The following is a 24,370-nucleotide window of genomic DNA, read 5'->3' as shown; positions in this document are numbered from 1 at the left end:
CTGCGAGTCCACGGGCGGGGCCTCCATGCTGGCAGGCTGACTTGTCAGCTTCACGGCGGGGAACACAATTCCTCCGGCGATGTCATTACCGAGCAAGACTTCCACGTCTTTCATCGGTAATTCGGACCTCACCCCGACCGTGACTAGTCCAGAGACCAGGTTGCTCTGTAAGTGTATCTGGTGCAAAGGGACTGACTCTGTCCCTTCCCCAACACCTTTGACCTCTACCTCCCCAGTCTGGGTCTCTGAGCTAAACTCTAATACACTCTTCAGTATTAGTGACTGACACGCTCCCGTGTCTCTCCAGATCCGCACTGGAACTGGTTTTAACCTCTCCTTCACTGACACCAGTCCGGCCGAGATAAACCTCTCGCGCCCTTCCTGGACTTTTTCAGACCTGTCCTTCCCTAGCGGTTCGCTTAACAGCTCGATACAGCCATTCAAAATTTCCGCTTTTCCTTTCCCCGTCTCCTTCCTTGGGGCAAAGCACCTGGACGCAAAGTGTCCGACTTTCCCACAATTATAACAGACGACCCCAGGAGACTTCCTACCAGACTGCTCCCGGTCTACCTTATCCTTTTCACTAGTCCCCGGCTTACTTTCTGACTTTTCCGGCGGACTCTCCCCGCCGTCCTGACTACCCTTCTGGTAGCCTTTACTCGGGGCAAACTTCATTTTATGCGTCAACGCATACTCATCCGCTAACTTAGCAGTTGCGGCTAACGTGGCTGCCTCTTTCTCATCGAGGTAGGGTCTCATACCCTCAGGGACACAACCTTTAAACTGCTCAATCAGGACCAGTTGTAGCAGTCTGTCATAATCCCCCTCTACCCCTTTCGAGGCGCACCAACGCTCACAATATGTTTGCATCTCACGAGCAAACTCCAAATACGTGCGGTCCCACTGCTTCCTCGCATTCCGGAACCTCTGCCGGTATGCCTCCGGGACCAACTCATAAATCCTGAGGATGGCCTCTTTCACCACCTCATACCTCTGGGCATCTTCCGCGGACAAAGCTGAGTAAGCTTCTTGGGCCTTCCCTTTCAGTACACTCTGAAGTAAAACAACCCACTTATCCCTCGGCCAGTCCTGACTTATAGCCACTTTTTCGAAGTGGAGGAAGTACCGATCCACGTCGGTATCGTCAAATGGGGGAACCAGCCTAACCTCCTGGGTCGCCCGGAACCCTCCACCTTGGTTTGGCACGAGCCCCTGCTCGGCCCTTATCTTTAACTTCTCCAGCTCAAATTCCCTTTCCCTCTGTTTCCCTCTCTCTTCTCGCTCCCATTGCCTCTCTTTCTCCTCTCTCTAACTGTCTGTCCCTCTCTTTCTCTTCTCTCTCCAACTGTCTTTCTCTCTCTTCGTGTTCTAACTGCCGTACCCGGAACTCGTGCTCGAATCTCAGTTTTTCAAGCTGCACCTGTACCACGTCTCCAGCAGGTTTTTCAATAGACACCACCCCCAGCTCACCTTGGGGAAACACACCTTTAGATACATAGTGCTCTACAATAGCTCTGTGTATCTCCTCTCTCCTCATTGTCGACTTCACCTTAGTAAGATTCAACCATTTGGCCACAGCTATCAATTCCGATTTCCTGGCATCCTCTAATGCCTCCAAGGTCGGCGCCTTTATAAATTCCTCAGCCTCCATTTCTGCTGTTTGTCTTTTCTTTCTTTCGGGAATTTTAACCCAATCAATTTACTCCGTCCCAAATTTAGCGTTCAAAATCGCGGACGAGAACCCCACTTATGTTACGTACCCCGTAACTGGGTTGCCAAACCAGCAGAAATGGATCACTCAGTTGGAGTCTGGATTACTAGAACTAAGAAAGTTTTATTAAAGAAACAAGCAACACAGTAATCGAAAGGATAATAAATGCAATTCAGCAATGATAACCACACATGTGCACAGAATTAAGATAACAACATCAATCAAGCTCTATCGTTGTCTAGGGGTAAATGACCAAATTTAAAAGTGACTCCAAGTTCAGTCCAGTTTAGTAGTGCAGTTCGCAGTAATCGTTGCCATGGATGGACAACGTGGGGGAAGAGAGACAGAGAGAACAGGAACAACTGATCATTCAGCACAGCTTCACTCACAGACCGGCGAGTTGGCTCACAAGCAACTTTTGGGCGAGTCCTTGGTGATGTCACCTGAGGTCACCGACTGTGACCCCTCCTCCAGATGCGGTCGATCCTCTGCAGTGAACCCGGCACCCAGGCAAGGGCGGACACACACCGGGTTCCCGCTGATCGTACCTTTCCACCCTGGTCGTTGTCTGGTACTTCTCACCCACTCGTGAGAGGTGCACCGCTTCCAGGGTCTCGTTACCTCGGGTGGCGTGTGTGTCTTAGCGAACCTGTCCCTTTTTATCCCCCTGCTGGGGTATCGCCTGTCCATCACTTCAAACAGTTCAGGGTTCAAAGGGGGGAGCCGCTCCAGACAGCTCTCTCTCTCCCACGTCCCTTCATTACACATCTCCAGACGCTGCTCCATTGTTCCTTATCTCTCCTTCCCCTGAGGGCAGGTGGCAGACCAACTGCTGATGCCGCTGATGCTAGCCCAGGCCAGCAAACATCTTAATTTTATGTGTATTCTCGTCACACCATGTCCATAGGACACTCAAAGCTGCTGCGCAGGTTGACTGCATGGTTAAGAAGGCATATGGTGCATAGGCCTTCATCAACCGTGGGATTGAGTTCAAGAGCCAAAAGAGCCTTGGTTGGTATGGCTGTAACGAAACCAAATTTCCCTCAAGATTAATAAAGTATATCTATCTATCTATCTATAAAACGTAATGTTACAGAGGTAGAGGACCCTGTCAGGTCCCACTTGGAGTACTGTGCTCAGTTCTGGTCGCCTCACTACAGGAAGGATGTGGAAGCTATAGAAAGTGTGCAGAGGAGATTTACAAGGACATTGCCTGGATTGGGGAGCATGTCTTATGAAAACAGGTTGAGTGAACTTGGCCTTTTCTCCTTGGAGTGACGGAGGATGAGAGGTGACCTGATAGAGGTGTATAAGATGATGAGAGGCATTGATTGTGTGGGTAGTCAGAGGTTTTTCCCAGGGCTGAAATGGCTAACACGAGAGGGTACAGTTTTACAGTGCTTGGAAGCAGGTACAGAGGAGATGTCAAGGGTAAGTTTTTTACACAGAGAGTGGTGAGTGCATGGAATGGGCTGCCGGTGACTGTGATGGAGGTGGATACAATAGGGTCTTTTAAGAGACTCCTGGATGGTACACAAAGCTTGGAAAAATAGAGGGCTATGGGTAACCCTAGATAATTTCCAAAGTAAGTATATGTTAAGCACAGCATTGTGGGCCAAAGGGCCTGTAATGTGCTGTAGGTTTTCCATGTTTCAAAGCCATATTGACTCCTCCTAATCAGACTCTACCTATCCAAACACTGATAGATCCTATCCCTCAAAATTCCCTCCAGTAACTTCCCCATCAATGATGAGCCTACATTTCCATAGTTTGTTCTTGTTACCCTTCTTAAACAAAACATTAGTCATCTACCATACTTCAGGAACTTAGTCAGTGGTTAATGATGAAGAAAGTACCATGCAAAGGTCTTTGCAACGTTCTCTAGCTTGCCACACCGTCTGTGATGCATTTGATTAGGTTCTGGAGATTTATCCACCTTAATGAGCCATAAGGGCTGTAAATACCTCCTCACTGCTAATATTAATGTCCTGAAAACATCTTCACTTGTTACCCTTATCTCCTGAGCAACCATGGTTTTCCCCTCAGTAAAACACTCTGGAGAAATATTTGCTGAAAATTCTGCCCACCTGCTGCGGTTTGAGACACAGGCAGCTCTGCTTAAGTCTCCCTAGCTTACCTTTTGACTTTTTGACCACAGCTCAATATCCCTCATCAGCCAAGGTTCCCTAAACTTGCCAGATTTACCCTTCACTCTGACAGGAATATTCTGCTCCTGGACTTTTGACATCACACTTATAAAATCCTTCTGGCTGCTATTCATTCAAGCATGATCTCCCAATTGATCTCTGCTAGCTCCTGCCTAATTCTGTCAAATATAGCCCTGCTCAGGTTTAGGGCCCTAACCAGTGGACCTGTCCTATCTTTTTCTATCACTATCCTAAAACTATTAGAATCATAGTCACCTGAACCCAAGTTCTCTTCAGTTACTTGTCCTACCTCATTCTTTAAGAGGAGATCCAGACAGTCCCTTGAATAATGTCTTGAAAAAGTATTCAGGCCATGCTATTTTCACATTTTACTGTCTTATTTTCTAAATTTAAAATATATTGAATTTTAAACCTGTCACCAATTTACTAAAAACTAAGACCCAAAATTGTGAGGCTGAAAAAGTATTCATCCCCTTTGTAATTATTACACTAACTTTCCTCAGTAGCAATATATTACTTTACCAACTCACCCAATTTGTTGATATAGAAAACTGGAGGATCACCTGTTTTCAGTGAATTCATAAGAATAAATACCCATCTTTCTATAAGATCCAAGAGCATGGGAGATTTTCAATCGACCAAACCAAAATGAAGACAAAAGGGCATTCAAGACAAGTCAGGGAAATGATAATAGTGAAGCACAAATCTGGGGTAGAGTACAAGACCATCTCAAAGGAGCTAAACATACCTCAGAGCTCAGTGCAGTCCTTTGTGGGAAAAGTGCAAAAATATGAAACCACAGCCACTCTGCCTAGGTCAGGCCACATCTCTAAACTTAGTCACTATCACAAGACTGGCACTTGTAAGAGACCCTACTGTGACGGCAACAGTCACCGAGAGAGCTGCAGACGTCAGTGGCTGCAACTGTAGATGAAGTTCCTAGCCCCACAATCTCTAAGGCCTTGCACAGAAATGGTATTTATGGAAGCGTGGTAACAAAGAAGCCCTGGCTAAAAAACGCATATCGTTGTCTGTAAAGACTTTACAGAGTGTCACTCAGATGATACTTTAAAGATATGGAAGAAGGTCGTGTGGTCGGATGAGACTAAAGTGAAACTTTTAGGCCTCAACACTAAGCAGTCCATGGATTGTCACCTTGTCGTGTGGAGAAGCTTGTGTGGTCCTGAGATCCTGAGAGCAATGTCGTCTGGAGTTATGCTCCTGGTAGGGTCACTCATGGCGGTAAGGTCGAGGGTGAGGCCCCTGACAAAGAACAATCTAACCAAGACCTCAACGGTGGAACAGGCGGACAATGTTACTTCGAACTCAACAGCTGTGAAGGCGGATGAAGGCTGCAACAAATCCATCAGCTCCAATCGTCGTGGTTTCCATGCCATTGGAATCAGTTGGTTGATTTGTGAAGTATCGTGTGCTTCTTGGAGTGCAACATCAAGTACACGTTAAACAAATACACACACAGGCGTCTTCGCTCCGTGGGCCAGTTCTTCAGAACAAAGACCATCATCCTCGACCTTGAGGGATAGCCACGACGACGATGTGTGGTGTAAATCTAATACTGTTCATTAGTCAGCTAACACCATCCGTGCTGTAAAGTACCATGGAGATAGCATGAGCAAGGTCTGAAAATATAGTCAGGATTGATGAATGCTGCTAAATACCGAGAGATCCTGGATAAAAACTTGCCAGCCTCTGCCAGAAAGCTTAAACTGTAGAGAAAGTTCATTTTTCAGCAGGACAATGACCTAAGAGCACACTGCCAGGGTAACCATGGAATGGCTTCCAATGAAGAAAATTGATATCCTTGAGTGGCCCAGTCAGAGTCCTAACCTTAAATCGATCCAAATCATCGCTGGCAAGACCTCAGGATTGCTGTCTACTGCAGCTCCCCAACTAAACTGGCACAGCTTGAGCAATTTTGCAAGGAGGAATGGACAAATCTTGTTCCAATAAGTTGCGCAAAGCAAACACGGACTTAACCAAAATGACTACTGGCTGTAACAGCTGCAAGAGGTGGTTCAACTAAGTACTGAACAAAGGAGATGGTACTTCTGATGACTGACATTTCTACTGACAGGTTTTGAATTGTTAGTTTTTCACACTTTTTTTGAGATTAGATGATGAGAACACTCAGTCCTCTTTTATTGTCATTTAGAAATGCATACATTCATTAAGAAATGATACAATGTTTCTCCAGAGTGATATTACAGAAAACAGGACAGACCAAAGACTAACACTGACAGAACCACATAATTATAACATATAGTTACAGCAGTGCAAAGCAATACCATAATTTGATGAAGAACAAACCATGGGCACGGTAAAAATAGTCTCAAAGTCCCCGAGTCGATCGACTCCCGAGTCCCCGATAGCAGGCGGCAAAAGGGAGAAACTCCCTGCCATAAACCTCCAGGCACCGTCAACTTGCTGATGTCTTGGAAGCAACCGACCACAGCCGACACTGAGTCCGTCCATCCGAAAACTTCGAGCTTCCAACCAGCCTCTCCGATACAGCCTCCTGAGCGCCATCCTCTGCCGAGCGCCTTCGACCTCTCCCCGGCCGCTGAAACACGCAAAGCCGAGGATTTCGGGGCCTTCAGCTCCAGAGATTCCTGTCACCACACAGTAGCAGCCGCAGCGAAGCAGGCATTTCAGAAGTTTTCCAGATGTTCCTCCGTGCTCTCACGTCCGTCTCCATGAAATCAGAATTGTGCACGGTCCCCTACTTGACAGATAACAGACATCATCACCGAAGTGGCCGCGCGTGCTGCCGTCGCGCCACCATCTTCTCCCCCCTCCCGGGCTTTACAATTTTCCCTGTTTTTTTTGGTCTCTACTGTAAAAGAAAAAGCATGTGATTCACAAATAAAAATTATCAGACAAATTTAGCAAAATCCCTGGCTGTAATACTCATTTATGTGAACAAAGGGTTGGGGGCTGAATACTTTTACAAGGTACTGTATGTTAACACAGGAGACTTTCCTGGATACATTTCACTAATTCCACTCCATTCCGGCCCTTAACATTCTGGGAAATTAATATTTCCCACAAATACAACCCAATTATTGTTATTACAATGATCAATTTCTCTACACAACTACTCCTCAAGTTCCCACTGACTTTCTTGAGTTCCTGGCTCAGAGGCATCTTTGGTGATAAGTCTCTTCTGCTGGTCGTCCCTTTAGAACAGAGGTGAGGAATTTCTTTAGCCAGAGGGTGGTGCATCTCCGGAATTCATTGCCACAGACAGCTGTGGAGGCCAAATCATTGGCTATATTTAAAACAAAGGTTGCTAGGTTCTTGATTAGTCAGGGTGTCAAAAATTATGGGGAGAAGGCAGTACAATGGGGTTGAGGGGGAGAATAAATCCATCACAGTTGAATGGTAGAGCAGACTCAGTGAGCCAAATGTCTCATTCTCTTCCAACATCTTGTGGTCTTATCTGTCTGCGCATGTGTTCCCTTAACTTCAAATGTCCGGTGTACCATCCTACAATTATTTTAACTGTTTGGATCTTAAATTACCAAAGCGTTTAACTGAGATCTGTAATCTAGCCACAGGATCCTGGTTCCAACACCTCTGCATGTTCAGTCCTCCAGAGGTATACAAAGTTCTTTCAACAATGTTTTCACCTGACACTGACCAGGTACTGACTACCCAACCCTCCTTCATGTGCTCCTTTAGAATTACAGAGCACGACAGCACAGAAACAGGCCCTTCAGCCCATCTTATCTGTGCTGAACTTTTATTTTGCCGAGTCCTTTGTTTGTTGGTTTCCAACACCTTCTCGTGAACAGCAGAGTACCCTCCCAAAGACTGATGGGATACTTGACATTACTGTGAGCTAAATCTCAACAGGTTCCTGGTACATGTTCGCCTTTAAACCTGCTAATGTATCAGGTGCCTCTGCTCAATTTTTGGACACCTGCACAAGAAAATCGCCTTCCCCTCCATTGAACCCACCATCTCCAAATCTATCATCATTATGAATCTGATGCAAAGTGCTCATTTGAGGCCTCACCTGAACTTTCGTAAACAGATTGCTCCTCTTGTCCCAATTGGGCCCTACTCCTTCACTTAAAATACCTGTAGATACCTTTGGATTTATCCTGATCATCTCTGTCAGTGATTTGTTGTGACCTTTTTTGCCTTCCTCTTCTCCTTTATAGAACACAGAACAGTACAGGCGTTTCAGCCCATGTCGTTGTGCCAGCTCTTTAGCCATCTCTAAGATCTGTCCAACCCTACTCTCCCACATAGATCTCCATTTTTCTTTCATCCATCTACCTAGCTAAGGGTCTCTTTAGTGGCCCAAATGTATTTGCCTCCACCACCACCCCGGCAGTGCATTCCACATACCCACCACTCTCTTTATAAATAAAACCTACCTGTGATATCTCTCCTACCGTATTCTTTCCTCCAAACACCTTAAAACTATGTCTGCCCATATTAACTACTTCTGCTCTGAAAAATTTCTCTATCCACTCTGTCTATGCCTCTTATCATCTTGTCCACCTCCAACAAGTCACCTCTCATCTTCCTTCTCTCCAAAGTGAGAAGCCCTAGCCCACTCAACCCATCCTCCTAAGATATGCTCTCTAATCCAAGCATCTCCCTACACTCGTCATCAGTTCCCTGCCCCTGTCAAACACTTCCTTTTGCCTCTTTATCCAGTCTCCTACAGTGTGGTTGGTGGCTCTGAAATCTGTTGGCCTTGGAACACTTGCTCTTTCTATCCTTTTACTATGAATGTTTCCCACGAAGCAGATGTGGACTTACCTGCCAGTAGTTGATCCAAAGCTACCTCCAATAGGTCTTGCATTATGTTAATTAAATTGGCCTTCCCCAATTTAAAATCTTTGTCCATGACTACGAAAATATATGGAGTTGTGGGCAATATCTTCAATTTGATCCTCCACCAACCCTCCTAATTGTTTAGTTATATTCTTCAAGATTCAGTAATGCCCTCTCCCTCTTTGGTCAAACTACTTAGTGCATCAAAAGCTCACTAGACACCTCAAAAATATTGCACCCTCCGATATCTGAACTCAGCTTTTTCTCCTTGGAGTGACGGAGGATGAGAGGTGACCTGATACACGTGTAAAAGATGATGAGAGGCATTGGTCGTGTGGATAGTCAGAGGCTTTTTCCCAGGGCTGAAATGGCTGCCACAAGAGGGCACAGGTTTAAGGTGCTGGGGAGTAGGTACAGAGGAGATGTCAGGAGTAAGTTTTTTACTCAGAGAGTGGTGAGTGCGTGGAATGGGCTGCCGGCAATGGTGGTTGGTGGAGGCGGATACGATAGGTTCATGGAGCTTAGAAAAATAGAGGGCTATAGGTAAGCCTAGTAATTTCTAAGGTAGGGACATGTTCGGCACAACTTTGTGGGCTGAAGGGCCTGTATTGTGCTGTAGGTTTTCTATGTTTCTATGTTACCTACTGAACATGGAATAATACAGGTCCTTTTAACCTGCTCTAAGATCAATCTAACTCTTTTACCTCACATAGCTCTCTATTTATCTATCATTTATGCTATGACATCCCTGGTAACATTTGGGAAATGGAAATCCTTCAGCATGCCCTGTCTTTCTTGTGTGTCTCTGATATGGGACCTAGAAAGAGCTGACTAATTGGACACACAATTGAGTTGATGGTGAGAAGCAGAGAGTGAAGGGCTGTTTCCCGTGATTAGTGGTGTGTCTTGGGGGTCAATGCTCAGCCTATTGTTATTTGTTATCTCTGTCAATGGTTTGGATGAAAATGTACAAGGCACTGTTAGTAAGCTTGCAGTTGTCATTAAAATCAGTGGTGTGATTGACAGTGAAGATGATTATCGGGATTTACACAGCTGCGTAAATGGGCCATGGAATGGCAAATGAAGTTTAATTTAGATAAGTGTAAGGTGTTACACTTTGGGAAGGCAAATGAGGGTAGGAGTTTCACAATGCACAATTGGCCCTGGAGAGTGTTGTAGAACAGGGGGACCAAGGAAGACAGGTACAGAGAGTTCAAAAGTCAAAGTTATGTTAGGCCGTAAGATATAGGAGCAGAATTAGGCCATTCAGCCCATTGATCATGGTTGGGTTTTCTTCAAACTATTCTCCTTTCTCCTTTTCTCCTAAACACCTGTCTGCCTTCTGGGAATTTCTCCATGCCCTGGTGTCCCTGAGAGAAAGCATCCAGGAGGGCTGTACTGGATCTGGTTTTGGGTAACGAGCCTGGCCAGATGACTAAAGTTTCAGTGGGTGAGCAGTTAGTGACCAGTGACCACAGCTTCTTAAGTTTGAAGGTAGCTATAGATAAGGACCTTGACCTTGTGGGAGAGTATTAAATCGGAGCAGGGCAAATTACAAGAGCATTAGGCAGGAACTAGGGACATATTCAGGGCAGGTATGTTCCAGTCAGAAGGAAGGACAAGGATGGCAAGGTAAGAGAATCTTGGATGTTGAGGGAGGTGATGAATTTAGTCAAGAAAGAAAAGGAGAAGTGCATAAAGCTCAAGAAGCTAGAATCAAATCCCTTGAGGATCATAAAGAAGTCAGAAAGGAACTCAAGACGGGAATTAGGAAAGGCAGGAGGGGCCATGAAATGTCCTTGGCTAGAAGGATTAAAGAGAATCCCAAGGCATATATACAAGAGGAGCAAGAGGATAACTAGGGAGAGGGTGAGATCACTCAAAGATAAAGGGGGAACATTTGCTTCCATGTGAAGGATGTGGGTAAGGTCCTTAATGAGTACTTCACATCAGTATTTACTAAGCAGAAGAGCATAGAGGACAGAGAGGTCAGTGCTGGGAGTATTAATATGATAAGGCACTTATAAGTAAAGGAGTAATATTGGGTCTCTTAAAGAGCATTAAAGTGGTCATGTCCCCTGGACCTGATGGGATATACCCCAAGTTGTTGAGAGGGGTAAATGAAGAGATTACTGGGGCCTTGACCAGTATATCTTGGTGTCCTCTCTAGCCACAGGTGAGGTCATGGAGGACAGGTGGGTTCATAATATTGTTCCACATCATTCAGGATGGGAACCAAAGATAATCCTGGAAACTTACAGTACCGAGTCTCACAACAGTAGCAGGGAAGTTACTGGAGAGAATTTGGAAAACCATGACCTAATTTTGGAGAGCTAGCATGGCTTTGTATAGGGCAAGTCATATTTTATTAACATGATTGAGTTTCTTGATGAGGTGATGTGGGTGATCAAAGAATGTACAGCTGTGGATGTTGTCTACATGGATTTTAGTAAGGTATTTGACAAGGTCTCTCAAGGGCGACATCCAGAAGATTAAGATGCATGGGATCAAAGATGAATTTGTCATTTGGATTCAGAAATGGCTTGCCCATAGAAGACAGAGGGGAGTGATCAAAGGCACACTCTAGCTGGAGATCTGTGATTAATGGTAATCCCCAGGGATCTGTACTGTGACCTCTATTGTTCATGATGTATATAAATGATCTGGAAGAAAAAGCAGATGAGTTGGTTCAAGGTTTGCAGATGATATGAAGATTGGTGTTGTTATGGATAGCGTAGATCACTGGTAAAGAATGCCGCATTGATATAGATCACTTACAGTTCAGGGCAGAGAAATGGCAGATGGAGTTTAACCCAGCCAAATGTTGCATCTTAGGTGGTCAAATGTAAGGGAACAATGAACTGTTAAAGGCAGAATCCTTGACACTGCTGCTCAGCAGAGGGATCTTGGGCTGCAAGTTCATAGTCTGCGAAAGTGGCTGTACAGGTTGCTTGGGTGGGTAAAAAGGCATATGACATGCTTGCCTTGATTAGTTGAGGCATTGAGTTCAAAAGTCAAGAAGTTATGTTGCAGCTTTATAAAACTCTAGTAACACAGAAACCCTGCATAGAAACATAGAAAATAGGTGCAGGAGTAGGCCATTCGGCCCTTCGAGCCTGCACCGCCATTCAGTATGATCATGGCTGATCATCCAACTCAGAACCCTGCACCAGCCTTCCCTCCATACCCCCTGATCCCTTTAGCCACAAGGGCCATATCTAACTCCCTCTTAAATATAACCAATGAACTGGCCTCAACTGTTTCCTGTGGCAGAGAATTCCACAGATTCACCACTCTCTGTGTGAAGAAGTTTTTCCTAATCTCGTTCCTAAAAGGCTTCCCCTTTATCCTCAAACTGTGACCCCTCATTCTGGACTTCCCCAACATCGGGAACAATCTTCCTGCATCTAGCCTGTCTAATCCCTTTAGGATTTTATGCGTTTCAATAAGATCCCCCCTCAATCTTCTAAATTCCAACAAGTATAAGCCTAGTCGATCCAGTCTTACATCATATGAAAGTCCTGCCATCCCAGGAATCAATCTGGTGAACCTTCTTTGTACTCCCTCTATGGCAAGAATGTCTTTCCTCAGATTAGGGGAGCACAATACAGGCCCTTTGGCCCACAATGCTGTGCCAAACACGTACATACTTTAGAAATTACCTAGGGTTTCCCATAGCCTTCTATTTTTCTAAGCTCCATGTACCTATCCAGGAACCTCTTAAAAGACCCTATCGTATCCGCCTCCAGCATGGTGAGTGGCAGCCCGTTCCACTCGCTCACCACTCTCTGCATAAAAAACTTAGCCCTGACATCTCCTCTGTACCTACTTCCAAGCACCTTAAAACTGTGCCATCTCATGTTAGCCATTTCAGCCCTGGGGAAAAAGCCTCTGACTATCCACATGATCAATGCCTCTCATCATCTTGTACGTCTCTATCCTCAGTCACTACAAGGAGAAAAGGCCAAATTCACTCAACCTATTCTCATACGGCATGCTCCCCAACCCAGGTAACATCCTTGTAAATCTCCTCTGCACCCTTTGTATAGTTTCCGCATCCTTCCTGTAGTGAGCACAGTACTCCAGGTGGGGTCTGACCAGGATCCTATACAGTTTTAACATTACCTCTCGGTTCTTGAACTCAGTTCTATGGTTAATGAAGGCCAATGCACCATATGCCTTCTTAACCACACAGTCAACCTGCACAGCAGCTTTGAGTGTCCTTTGGACATGGATCCCAAGGCCCCTCTGATCCTCCACACTGCCAAGGGTCTTACCATTAATATTATATTCTGCCATCACATTTGACCTACCAAAATGAACCACTTCACACTTAACTGGGTTGAACTCCATCTGCCACTTCTCAGCCCAGTTTTGCATCCTATCAATGTCCCGCTGTAACCTCTGACAGCCCTCCACACTATCCACAACACCCCCAACCTTTGAGTCATCAGCAAACTTACTAACTCATCCCTCCACTTCCACTTCCTCTTCCAGGTCATTTATAAAAGTCACAAAGAGTAAGGGTCCCAGAACAGATCCCCGAGGCACACCACTGGTCACCGACCTCCATGCAGAATATGACCCGTCTACAACCACTCTTTGCCTTCTACGGGCAAGCCAATTCTGGATCCACAAAGCAATGTTCCCTTGGATCCCATGCCTCCTTACTTTCTCAATAAGCCTTGCATGGGGCACCTTATCAAATGCCTTGCAGAAATCCATATACACCACATCTACTGCTCTACCTTCATCAATGTGTTTAGTCACATCCTCAAAAAATTCAATCAGGCTCGTAAGGCACGACCTGCCTCTGACAAAGCTATGCTGACTATTCCTAATCATTTTATTCCTCTCCAAATGTTCATAAATCTTGCCTCTCAGGATCTTCTCCATTTTACCAACCACTGAAGTAAGACTCACTGGTGTTTTATTTCCTGTGCTATCTCTACTCCCTTTCTTGAATAAGGGAACAACATCTGCAACCCTCCAATCCTTTGGAACCTCTCCCATCCCCACTGATGATGCAAAGATCATTGCCAGAGGCTCAGCAATCTCCTCCCTCGCTTCCCACAGTAGCCTGGGGTAATCTCATCCGGTCCCGCTGACTCATCCAGCTTGATGCTTTCCAAAAGCTCCAGCACATCCTCTTTCTTAATGTTTATATGCTCAAGTTTTTCAGTCTGATGTAAGTCATACCTACAATTGCCAAGGTCCTTTTCTGTAGTGAATACTGAAGTAAAGTATTCATTGAATACCTCCCCTATCCCCTCCGATTCCATACACACTTTTCCACTGTCACACTTGATTGGTCCTATTCTCTCGTGTCTTATCCTCTTGCTCTTCACATACTTGTAGAATGCCTGGCGTTTTCCTTAATCCTGTCCGCCAAGACCTTCTCATGGCCCCTTCTGCCTCTCTTAATCTCATTCTTAAGCTCCTTCCTGCTAGCCTTATAATCTTCTAGATCTCTATCATTACCTAGTTTTTTGAACCTTTCATAAGCTCTTCTTTTCTTCTTGACTAGATTTTCAACAGCCTTTGTCCACCACGGTTCCTGTACCCTACCATCCTTTCCTTGTCTCTTTGGAATGTACCTATGCAGAACACCACGTAAATATTCCTTGAACATTTGCCACATTTCTGCCATGCATTTCCCTGAGAACATCTGTTCCCAATTTATGCTTCCAAGTTCCTGCCTGATAGCTCCATATTTCCCCTTACTCCAATTAAATGCTTTCCTAACTTGTCTGTTCCTATCCCTCTCCAGTGCTATGGTAAAGGAGATAGAATTGTGATCACTATCTCCAAAACGCTCTCCCACTAAGAGACCTGACACCTGACCAGGTCCATTTCCCAATACCAGATCAAGTTCAGCCTCTCCTCTTGAGGGCTTATCTACATATTGTGTCAAGAAACCTTCCTGAACACGCCTAACAAACTCCACCCCATCTAAACCCCTCGCTCTAGGGAGATGCTAATCAATGTTGGGGAAGTTGGCAGTTAGGCCACATCTGGAGTATTGCATAATATTCCGGTTGTCTCATTATAGATTGATACTTTATTGATCCCAAAAGAAACTACAGTGTCACAGTAGCATTATTGAATTGAATTGACTTTATTACTTACATCCTTCACATGCATGGGGAGTAAAAATCTTTACATTACATCTCCATCTAAATGTGCAATGTGCAGTTTATAGTAATTTGTAATAAATAGTATGCAGAACGGGACAGTCAATATAGTATAGTTGTATCAGGTGAATGAATCAGTCTGATGGCCTGGTGGAAGGAGCTGTCCCGGAGCCTGTTTGTCCTTTTGATGCTGCAGTACCATTTCCCGGAAGGCAGCAGCTGGAACAGTTTGTGGCTGGGGTGGCTCAGGCCCTTTTTACATGCCTGTCTCTGTGAACATTCAGAATGGTGGGAAGTGCACGGATACACTAATATTAGAAGAGAAGTAAGAAAGAATGAAAAAAGAAGTTCTCAAACAGTCTAACAGGAGGGAGTCATCATTTCCCTGGCTGTAGGTTGACTCATTACAGAGCCTAATGGCCGAGGGTAAGAATGACCTCATACAGTGCTCTTTGATGCAGAGCGGTTGTCTGAGTCTATTACTAAAAATGCTCCTCTATTCAGTCAAGATGGCATGTAGAGGGTGAGAAACATTCTCCAAAACTGTCAGCATTTTCCATAGGGTCCTTTGTTCTACCACAGCATCCAGTGTGTCCAGTTTGACTCCTATAACAGAGCCAGCCTTTCTAATTAGTTTATGGAGCCTGTTGGCATCACCCATGTTGATGCCACTGCCCCAGTACACCACTACATAGAAAATTGTACTGGCGCCAACAGACTGGTAGAACATGTGAAGGAAAGACCTGCATACCCCAAGAGACCTCAATCTCCTCAAGAAGCAGAGGCTCTGGAAAGAGCACAGAAGAGGTTAATTAGGATGCTGCCTGGATTAGATGATGTGCTATAATGAAAGGTTGGGCAAATTTGGGTTGCTTTCTCTGGAGCAGTGGAGGCTGACGGGAGATCTAATAGAGGTTTATAAGATTATGAGAAGTATAGAAAGAGTGGACAGACAGTATCTTTTTCCCAGGGTCAAAACGTCTAATACCAGAGGGCATGCTTTTAAAGTGGGAGGGGTTAATTTCAAAGGAGATGTGAGGGGCAAGTTTTTCTTTCTTTACGTAGAGAGTGGTCAGTGCCTGGAATGTGTTGCAGGTGGTGGTCGAACCAGATCCTTCAGGGACTTTGAAGAGACATTTAGATAGGCCCATGAATGTGAGGGAAATAGAAGGATTTGGACATTGTGTAGGCAGAAGAGATTAGTTTAGTTGCCCATTTGATTATTAATTTATTTGGTTTAGCACAACATTGTGGGCTGAAGGGCCTGTTCCTGCGCTGTACTGTTCTATACAATGTCCAGGGTCTCACTGGAGACCACTTAAATTTCTGTTATTAAACTAAAACTGTAAAAAAAATGTCTAAAACAATCGAAAGAGGACACAGATGCAAAGAGAAGCTCCTGGTGTTAGTAGCTGCCACCCACCTGCCTACATTTAAAATGAAGAGAGGCGCAGACAGGGTGAACACGCACAGCCTGTTGGAAAAGGAAGGTTCCAGAGGGTGTAGGTTTAAGCTGAAGGGAGTAGGATTTGACAGCAAAATTTTCACCCAGAAGCTGGTCTGCAAATGGAACAAGCTGCCAATGGAAGCGATTGAGACAGGTACATTAACAATATTTAATAAGTACTTAGACAGGTCCATGGAACGATTTAGAGGGATTATAGAAAATTAAGTCTAGAAATAGAATCTGTTGAAGATGATAGCAATCGTGTAGAAATGAAGTTTAACTCTCTAAAGGATGCCTTGGTAGAATCAGCAAAGTCAGTGATTCCTAAAAAAGAAAAAAAGCACAAAGAATAAATGGATGACAGACGAAATCAAAAATCTAATGGAACAAAACAAATCCTATAGAATACAAGTCCTTAGATAAAAAAGTTAAAAGCTTATGTCAAAAAGCCAAAGAAGAATGGTTAAACCAGGAATGTGAGGAAATAGAAAGAATCCCTATTACTGATCCAAAAAGGTTACACCAACAAATCAAGAATATCGCTGGTAAAAAGCTCCTCTGTTCTTCAGGTGGATGTTTGAAGGCAAAGGATGGTACCATTATCATGAAAAAAGATGAGATTATGAACAGATGGACTGAGTATATTCAGGAATTGTTTGAAGACGATCAAGGCGAAAAACTAGAAATTAAGAAGAACATTGAAGGTCCAAGTATTTTAAAATCTGAAGTTCATAATGCAATAAATAAGATGAAGAAAGGAAAGGCAGCAGGTCCTGATGAGATAGTAATAGAACAAATTATCGCCCTTGAAGATTATGGAATTGAAAAACTTACTGATTTAATCAATGACATTTATGAGACTGGATGGAAAAAAATCAGTATTTATCACTCTTCCTAAGAAACCTGGAGCAATAGAATGTGAATTACATAGTACCATAAGTTTAATGAGTTCAGACACTTGGCATTCAAGCTGAGGTAGTAAATTGGATTAGATATTGGCTTTGTGGGAGAAGTAGATGGTTGCCTCTGACTGGAGGCCAGTGACTAGTGGTGTGTCACAGGGATTCGTGTTGGGTCAGTTGTTTTTTTGCCATCTATATCGATGATCTGGAAGTTTGAGAAATCAATGTTCATGCCACCAGGTTGGTGGCTACCCAAACGGAATACAAGATGTTGTTCCTCCAATCTAAGTGTGGCCTTATCACAACAGTGGAGGAGACCATGGATGGACATATTGGAATTGGAATGGGAAGTGGAATTAAAATGAACAGCCACGGGGAGATCCCACTTGTTCTAGCGGACAGAGCATAGACGCTCGGCAAAGTGGTTTCCTAATCTGCATCGGGTCTCACCCATACACAGAAAGCCACCCCGGGAGCACATGTTCAAGTTGTACAAAATGTTGGTGAGGTCTAATTTGGAGTATTTTGTACAGGTTTGGTCACCTACATACAGGAAAGATGTAAATAAGATTGAAGGAGTACAGAGAAAATTTACAAGGATATCGCTGGGACTGCAGGACCCGACATAGGTGATTGAATAAGTTAGAACTTTATTCCCTAGAATGTAGAAGGATTGAGGGAAGATTTGATAGAGGTATAAAAAATTATGATATATATGGAACTCTCGCTTCAGCTAGTGGCTTAATATAGGGGGTGATAGCCCCCGGCGCAGCCAAACTTAAGAAATCTCGTTTGGGTGGATGCTGTGCGATGTGTCCCGTTACAAATCAGTACCCCGAAATAACAAACAGTACACAATATGCAGTTAAATGATTAAGCTTTATAATTCTTACTTTGACTATATGGTTAGTAAAGAAAATGAGAAAAAAGAAAACGGGCCCATTCTTATGAAACAGTCCATTGCACAATGTTGGGGCTCAATGATAAGCCAGTCTTCCACCATCAATCTCCTCCGATCGTCACTGCCCTTTGAACCCTCGCTGCAAGTCCACTCCGTCCAGTGGCCTACCAACTCTCTCCATTCGCGTCTTCTCTCCTCATCTCTCCCCGGCAAAAGACCGCGAAAATCTCTCTTCCAGACTCACAATAAGGAACAAACCCCGTTATCTCTAGTCATAACCCAAACATTGCTGCTACACAGAAACCATTACATTATCAGTGAAACCTTACAGCATGTTACACAGCAGTGAAACCCGAGAGCATGTTTCATATAGACAGGGTAAATGTAAGCGTGTTTTTTCCCCACTGAAGTCTGGTGAAAGTAAAGGTCATGGGTTAAGGGTCAACACGAGGGTAAACTTCTTCACTCAGAGAATGGTCGGAGCGTGAAACAAGCTGCAAGTGGAGGATATAACTTCAATGTTCAAGAGAAGTTTGGATAGGTACACGGATGGGAGGGATATGATCTGTTTGCCAGTCGATGAGACTAGAGACAGTTCAAATGGTCTGGCACACACTGGAAGGGCCAAAGAGCCTGTTTCTGTGCTAAAGTTTTCTAAGACTCTATGGATATGGGTCAAACAGAGACAGACTGGATTAACTTGGATGGGACCTTGGTCAGTATGGACTGGTTGAGCTGAACAGTCTGTATGACTCTGTGAGCTCAGTGTGTGGATCACTGTTGTAATCTTGAACCCATAGTAAGACCTACAGACAGTTCATAACCATTGCTCTGAAGCTTATAGCAGCCTGGGGCTAAGATAAAAGTTAACCATCAGCTTCAAATGGTCAATCCGACCCAAATAAATAGAAAGTGTAGAAGATGTTAGTCTGGCAGCTTCTCCAGGAAGCAACTGAGATGGCATCTATGGTTTGGCAGACAGCACTAGATCCATTTCCACACCAGTGAGAACCTGATGACCCTATCTGTTGGAACTCGGCGGCTGAGAGAAAACTACATTATTCGCATTTTCTCCAAAAAATCTTCAGTACAAAACGGAGTGTCACCACATTCACATCAGTGCCCTCGGGGATGCCAATGTTTCTGGAGAACACAAGATGTCATTTGCACCACCAACCTGATTCAAAAGGATGCTGCCCGAATCTCGACTTCAAACTCCACCTCCCTGCAGTGTCCTCCCAGCCGTGGATTATTTCCCCCCAGCCGTGGATTATTTTCCTCCCAGCCGTGGATTATTTTCCTCCCAGCCGTGGATTATTGTCCTCCCAGCCGTGGATTATTTTCCCCCCAGCCGTGGATTATTTTCCTCCCAGCCGTGGATTATTGTCCTCCCAGCCGTGGATTATTTTCCCCCAACCTTTGTTTAAAATTCTTACTTTGTTTTCAGTCAGCCTCTGGGGTTGAGAATTCTGAATTTTCACCACTTTCTGTACAAAGAAAGTGTCCATCTGTTGTAAGCAGTTCACCCTCACTCTGTAAACCCTGGTTCTAAACTTATCAGGCAAGGGATCCCCCCTGCATCTAGTCTGAATCGTAAAGGAACTTTGTGAGTTTCAGTGGGGACACCACTCCAGAAACTGAGCCTGTTCAACTCTCCAATTCAAAAAGTTCAAAGTAAATTTATTAACAAAGTACATATTGAGATTGAGGCTTCTGTTGGTCAGGGTTGACCATAGATGTTGCGTTCTAGATGTCTAGATATGCAAGCTAGGGCAGTACAATATGGAGAGCGAGCTGCTGCCCATGTAGTGAGCTTTCCCTCTCCAGCATCTGATGAACCCAAAGGAATGGCAGAGATCAGTAGTTTGGTACCAGCAGCATCGCAGGAATTGCCAGTCAATGTTAAACTCTATGTGAGACTACCTTAGGGGCACATATGTCACCATATACAGTCCTGAGATTACATTTCTTGCAGGTATTCACACTAAATACAAAGAAACACAATAGAATCAATGGAAATCTGCACAGACAGACAAACAACCAATGTGCAAAAGACATAAAGTTGTGCAAATACTAGAAGAATCAAGAGCGATCTCTGGCGATCCTTGGGCAGGGTTCATTGACAGTGGCAGGGCAAGGAGAGCTGCTGGGTTCAGGGCTGTGGCGTACACAAGTTAGGACATTGTACAATTCTGGATTACATCCAGTGCCACGTGCTAGTGAGGGTAAGAAGAGGAGGAAATGGGAAATGAATGTGTGGTTGAAAAGTTGATGTAGGGGATCAGGAACCTGTGGGGTCAGTTTTGGAGCAGAGATGATCTGTATAAGATTGTGGTATGTAAAGAGGAAGTAGGTTAATTTTTTTTTGAAAGATTTAGGAATTAAGGGCCAAAGGAACTGATAGAGAAGTCAGTATCTGTGGAGGGAAATGGATAGTCGATGTTTCAGGTTGAGGTAAAGTGAAAAGCTTGTCTTGCATACTGTTCATACAGATTAATTCATTACTATAGTACATAGAGGTAGTACAAAGTAAAACCAATAATGCAGAATAAAGTGCAACAGTTACAGAGAAACAGGAGAGCAGGTAAATGATAAGATTTAAGATCATCAGACTCCATTTTATTGTGCTAGAGAACTACTCAATAGTCTTATAACAATGGAGTAGAGACTGTTGGTATGTGCTTTCAGGGTTTTGTACTTTCTGCCCCACTGGGAAGGGGAGAAGAGGGGTCTTTGACTATGTGATAGGTGAGGACCTGGGAACCATACCTCTTATTCTGGTGTCGATTTTTCATTGGAATATCATCAGTTTCTAAATGCTGGCATGAAATTCACAGGTCATCCCTTCTTCAGACGAGTGGATGCAGAATTTTGAGTTGATAGCCCAAGGAACACAGACCTTGGTTGAGAACATGTAATGCCATTGAGAGTGCATGGCTATCATTATGTGACGGAGGAACATTCCATCCAGCACGTTGTTTGTGGTACCAGATTCCACCATCTGCAGTCCCTCTTCTCCCTCAAGTCATCTCCACATTGCTGCTGAATGTTTTAGGAAATCTTCTGAACGGCAAAAATATTTTTCAAATATGAATTGAGATCGAGTCAGTTCTATTTGTCCATTATTTTAAGGGATTTGGGGTTTTACAATGGACCCCTACTGGGGATTGGATCTCAGTCTCTCTTCCAGACCCACTTTGCTACAGTCACAGGAAATGTAAAAAGAACACAACCTTGGGAAAACATGTTATAATTCCCAATGACAAACAGCAGGAATTGCTAGGATACAATGGATAGTTCAACTGTTTTCCTGACTTTGTATTGCTTCCCTTTTCACAGATACAGTGGGCTGATAACTGAGAGGAGGGCCAGGCTGATTATAGCAATCTTCTGGATCCTGTCCTTTTTAATCGGCCTGACTCCATTCTTTGGTTGGAACCTGAAACGCCAAATGAAGTTGGAATGCACGGCCCCCTGGACCTCCCAACCACGCAATGATTCCTGTTCCCAGAACAATACATGAGAATGCCTCTTTCTCAACGTGGTTGACATGAAATACATGATTTACTTCAACTTCCTGGGCTGTGTTTTAACTCCCCTGCTTATTATGTTGGGAATTTACATAAAAATCTTTACCGTGGCCAGAAAGCAATTGCACAAGATAGAACTGAACTCTGTGAATTCCAGCACATCCCGGACATTTCTACAGAACCAAGTCCGAGTTGCAAAATCGCTGTCCATCATTGTTGGTTTCTTTGCCTTCTGTTGGCTTCCACTTCACATCATCAATTGCATTCATCACTTCGACCCACGATATTTCGGATCCAAAGGTCCTGGCCTCATGGATGCCGCCGTCATTCTATCTCATGCCAACTCTGTTGGCAATCCCATCATCTATGCATACAAGATTCAGGAATTCCGTAACACCTTCCGCAAAATTATTTTCAAACACATTCTGTGTCGGGCAGACAACAACTCTAAGCAGGATGGAAGTTCCTGCCAGCACTCCATATACGAAAGGCACGACAACATTGACATGAATATGTGCAGGAGTTGACCTTTATATGGATCGTTCCCAAATAAGCCCTGGACAAATGCAAAAGTGCGTCATGTGGGGAAAGTGACAAAGGAAGGGAAGAAAACATGGAATACAAATGGAGAAATGCAGCACCACCTCAATCCGAACCCTGTAAGATTCTTCATAAAGAACTGGCCAGTGGTAACATTATGGGCAGAAATATCTAACTTTCCAATACATGAATTGAAGTTTGGATCACAAGTACTATCATGTTCAGAGGCCCACACATGCAGATCGGCACTTGCACTGAAGTCTGGTTAATCCTGCCGCAGTTGTTTAGCATGGAGTTGCTTTAATCCAGAAGCCATTGAACTGTGAAAGCAGGTACTGTCTCAGTGACTCAAAAACAGAAATGTGTTTAAAAAGCAGCTATTATTGTATGTCAGTCAAAGATTTAATATTTTTATTATGAAGCACATTATATACCAAACACTTAACTAAGAAATGTGTGTGAGAACATCAGTGCTTTGCAGTCTGGAAGAGTAGGGGAACCATCTAATGTCAAACAAGAAAAGTGACAGGAAAAGCATTGCTAAATCTCTGTCTTTCCTGCTCTGGCCACTCACACCTGTGAATAACACAGATATTAGCCTTCAACATTCCTTAAAACATAGGGAAAAAATTGGGCATTTTGGCCCATTAAGTCTGCTCCACCATTCCATCATGGCTGATTTATTATTCCTCTCAACCTCAGTCTCTTGCCTTTCCCCCATTTTTGATGCTCTGACTAATCAAGGAGCTATCAAGCTCCTCTTTAAATATACCTATTGACATGGCCTTCACAGCCGCCCGTGGCAATGAATTCTGCACATTCACTACTCTCTGGCTAAAGAAATTCCTCCTCATCTCTGTTCTAAATGTATGTCCCTCTCTTCTGTAGCTGTGCCCTCTGGTCCCAGACTCCTCCAATATAGGAAACATCTTCTCCACATCCACTCTATGGCGACTTTTCAATATTGAATAATTTTCAGTGAGAACCCTCCCCCTACCCATCACACTGATGCTGAATGTCCGTATGGGTCACTGCCCTATCACCCCAATGCTGTGACTGTAAGAGAAACATCACCTCATTGCTTTGACAGCTGAGCAGGGAAAATGGGGTTGCTGGATCCTGTGGACAATTCTGATTCATGTCTTCTTTTGGATCCAGCTAGCTAACAAATCCAACGGACATCATTGTTGAGGCCTGTGCACCTCAAGTTACCCAGTGCATCAAGCAGCAATGATAAAGCAAGATCAGGGCTGAGATGACAGAGGGAGCAGGAGTTAGCTCTGACACTCTGAACCTGCCCCACCATTCACTCTGATCGGTGCTCAGCTCAACTGCTCTTCAGTTGCAGTTTCCTAGAATCCATAATTCCACCATAGAACACACAACAGTAGAGCACGGGGCAAGCCATTCGGCACACACTGTTGTGCTGTTCTTCATGCCCATTTATACAAACAGTCTTTTCTGTGTGTTTCATCCATCCATTCCTTTTATATTCACGTGTCTATCTAAAGCCTCATAAACCCAACCAAACTGCTGGATTCCACTACTACCCTTGGTAACCTATTCCTGGCACCTACCACTCTCTGCATGAAAAAATGTGCCCCTCACATCGCCTTTAAACACCACCACCCCCCCAACCAACTTTTAAAGCATGCCGTCTGGTGTTTGACATTTCTACCCCAGAGAAAAGATCTATATGCCAAATCTATGCCTCATAATTTTAAAAACTTTGATCATGTCTCCTGTCAGCTTTGACACCCTAGGGAGAACAACAAAACTTTGTCCAATCTCTCCTGACAGTGCATGTCTAATCCAGGCAACGTCCCAGTGAGCCACTTCCATATCCTCTCCACATCCTCCTTCAGAGGGAGCAATCAGACCTACACACAATACTCCAAGAGTGGTCTGGAAAAAGTTTTATGTAGCAACAACACAACTTCCTTACTAACCACTGCCAGTGGCAACAAGCATGCCACATGCCTTGCTTGCAACCTTACCCACTTGCAGACTCATTTTCAGTGAACTTTAGCTGGACTGTCAGATCCCTCTGTACCTCAATGCTATTAAGACCAGATCTCTATTTCTCAGAGGCCATTTACTGTATACTTTCTTCTTTTCATCTGACCTCCCGAAGTGCAACACCTCACCCTTTCCCGGATTAACCTCCATCTGCTACTTCCTTATCCATACCTGTAATTGATCTATATCCAATTGTATTCCTTAAC

General features: G+C 44.2%; 1 protein-coding gene across 1 annotated transcript in view; it reads left to right on the top strand.

Moving 5' to 3' along the window:
* Positions 1–22,132, top strand: part of adora2b (adenosine A2b receptor) — a 36,864-nt gene extending 14,732 nt beyond the window's left edge. Inside the window, 1 exon segment of the mRNA XM_063031069.1 lies at positions 21,415–22,132. Within this exon segment, the coding sequence (XP_062887139.1) occupies positions 21,415–22,132 (718 nt within the window).
* The last annotated feature ends 2,238 nt before the right edge of the window (positions 22,133–24,370 follow it).

This window comes from Mobula hypostoma, chromosome 23 (assembly GCF_963921235.1).
Source record: "Mobula hypostoma chromosome 23, sMobHyp1.1, whole genome shotgun sequence".
Classification (NCBI taxonomy): Eukaryota; Metazoa; Chordata; class Chondrichthyes; order Myliobatiformes; family Myliobatidae; genus Mobula; species Mobula hypostoma.
This window is presented reverse-complemented; position numbering and strand designations above follow the sequence as displayed.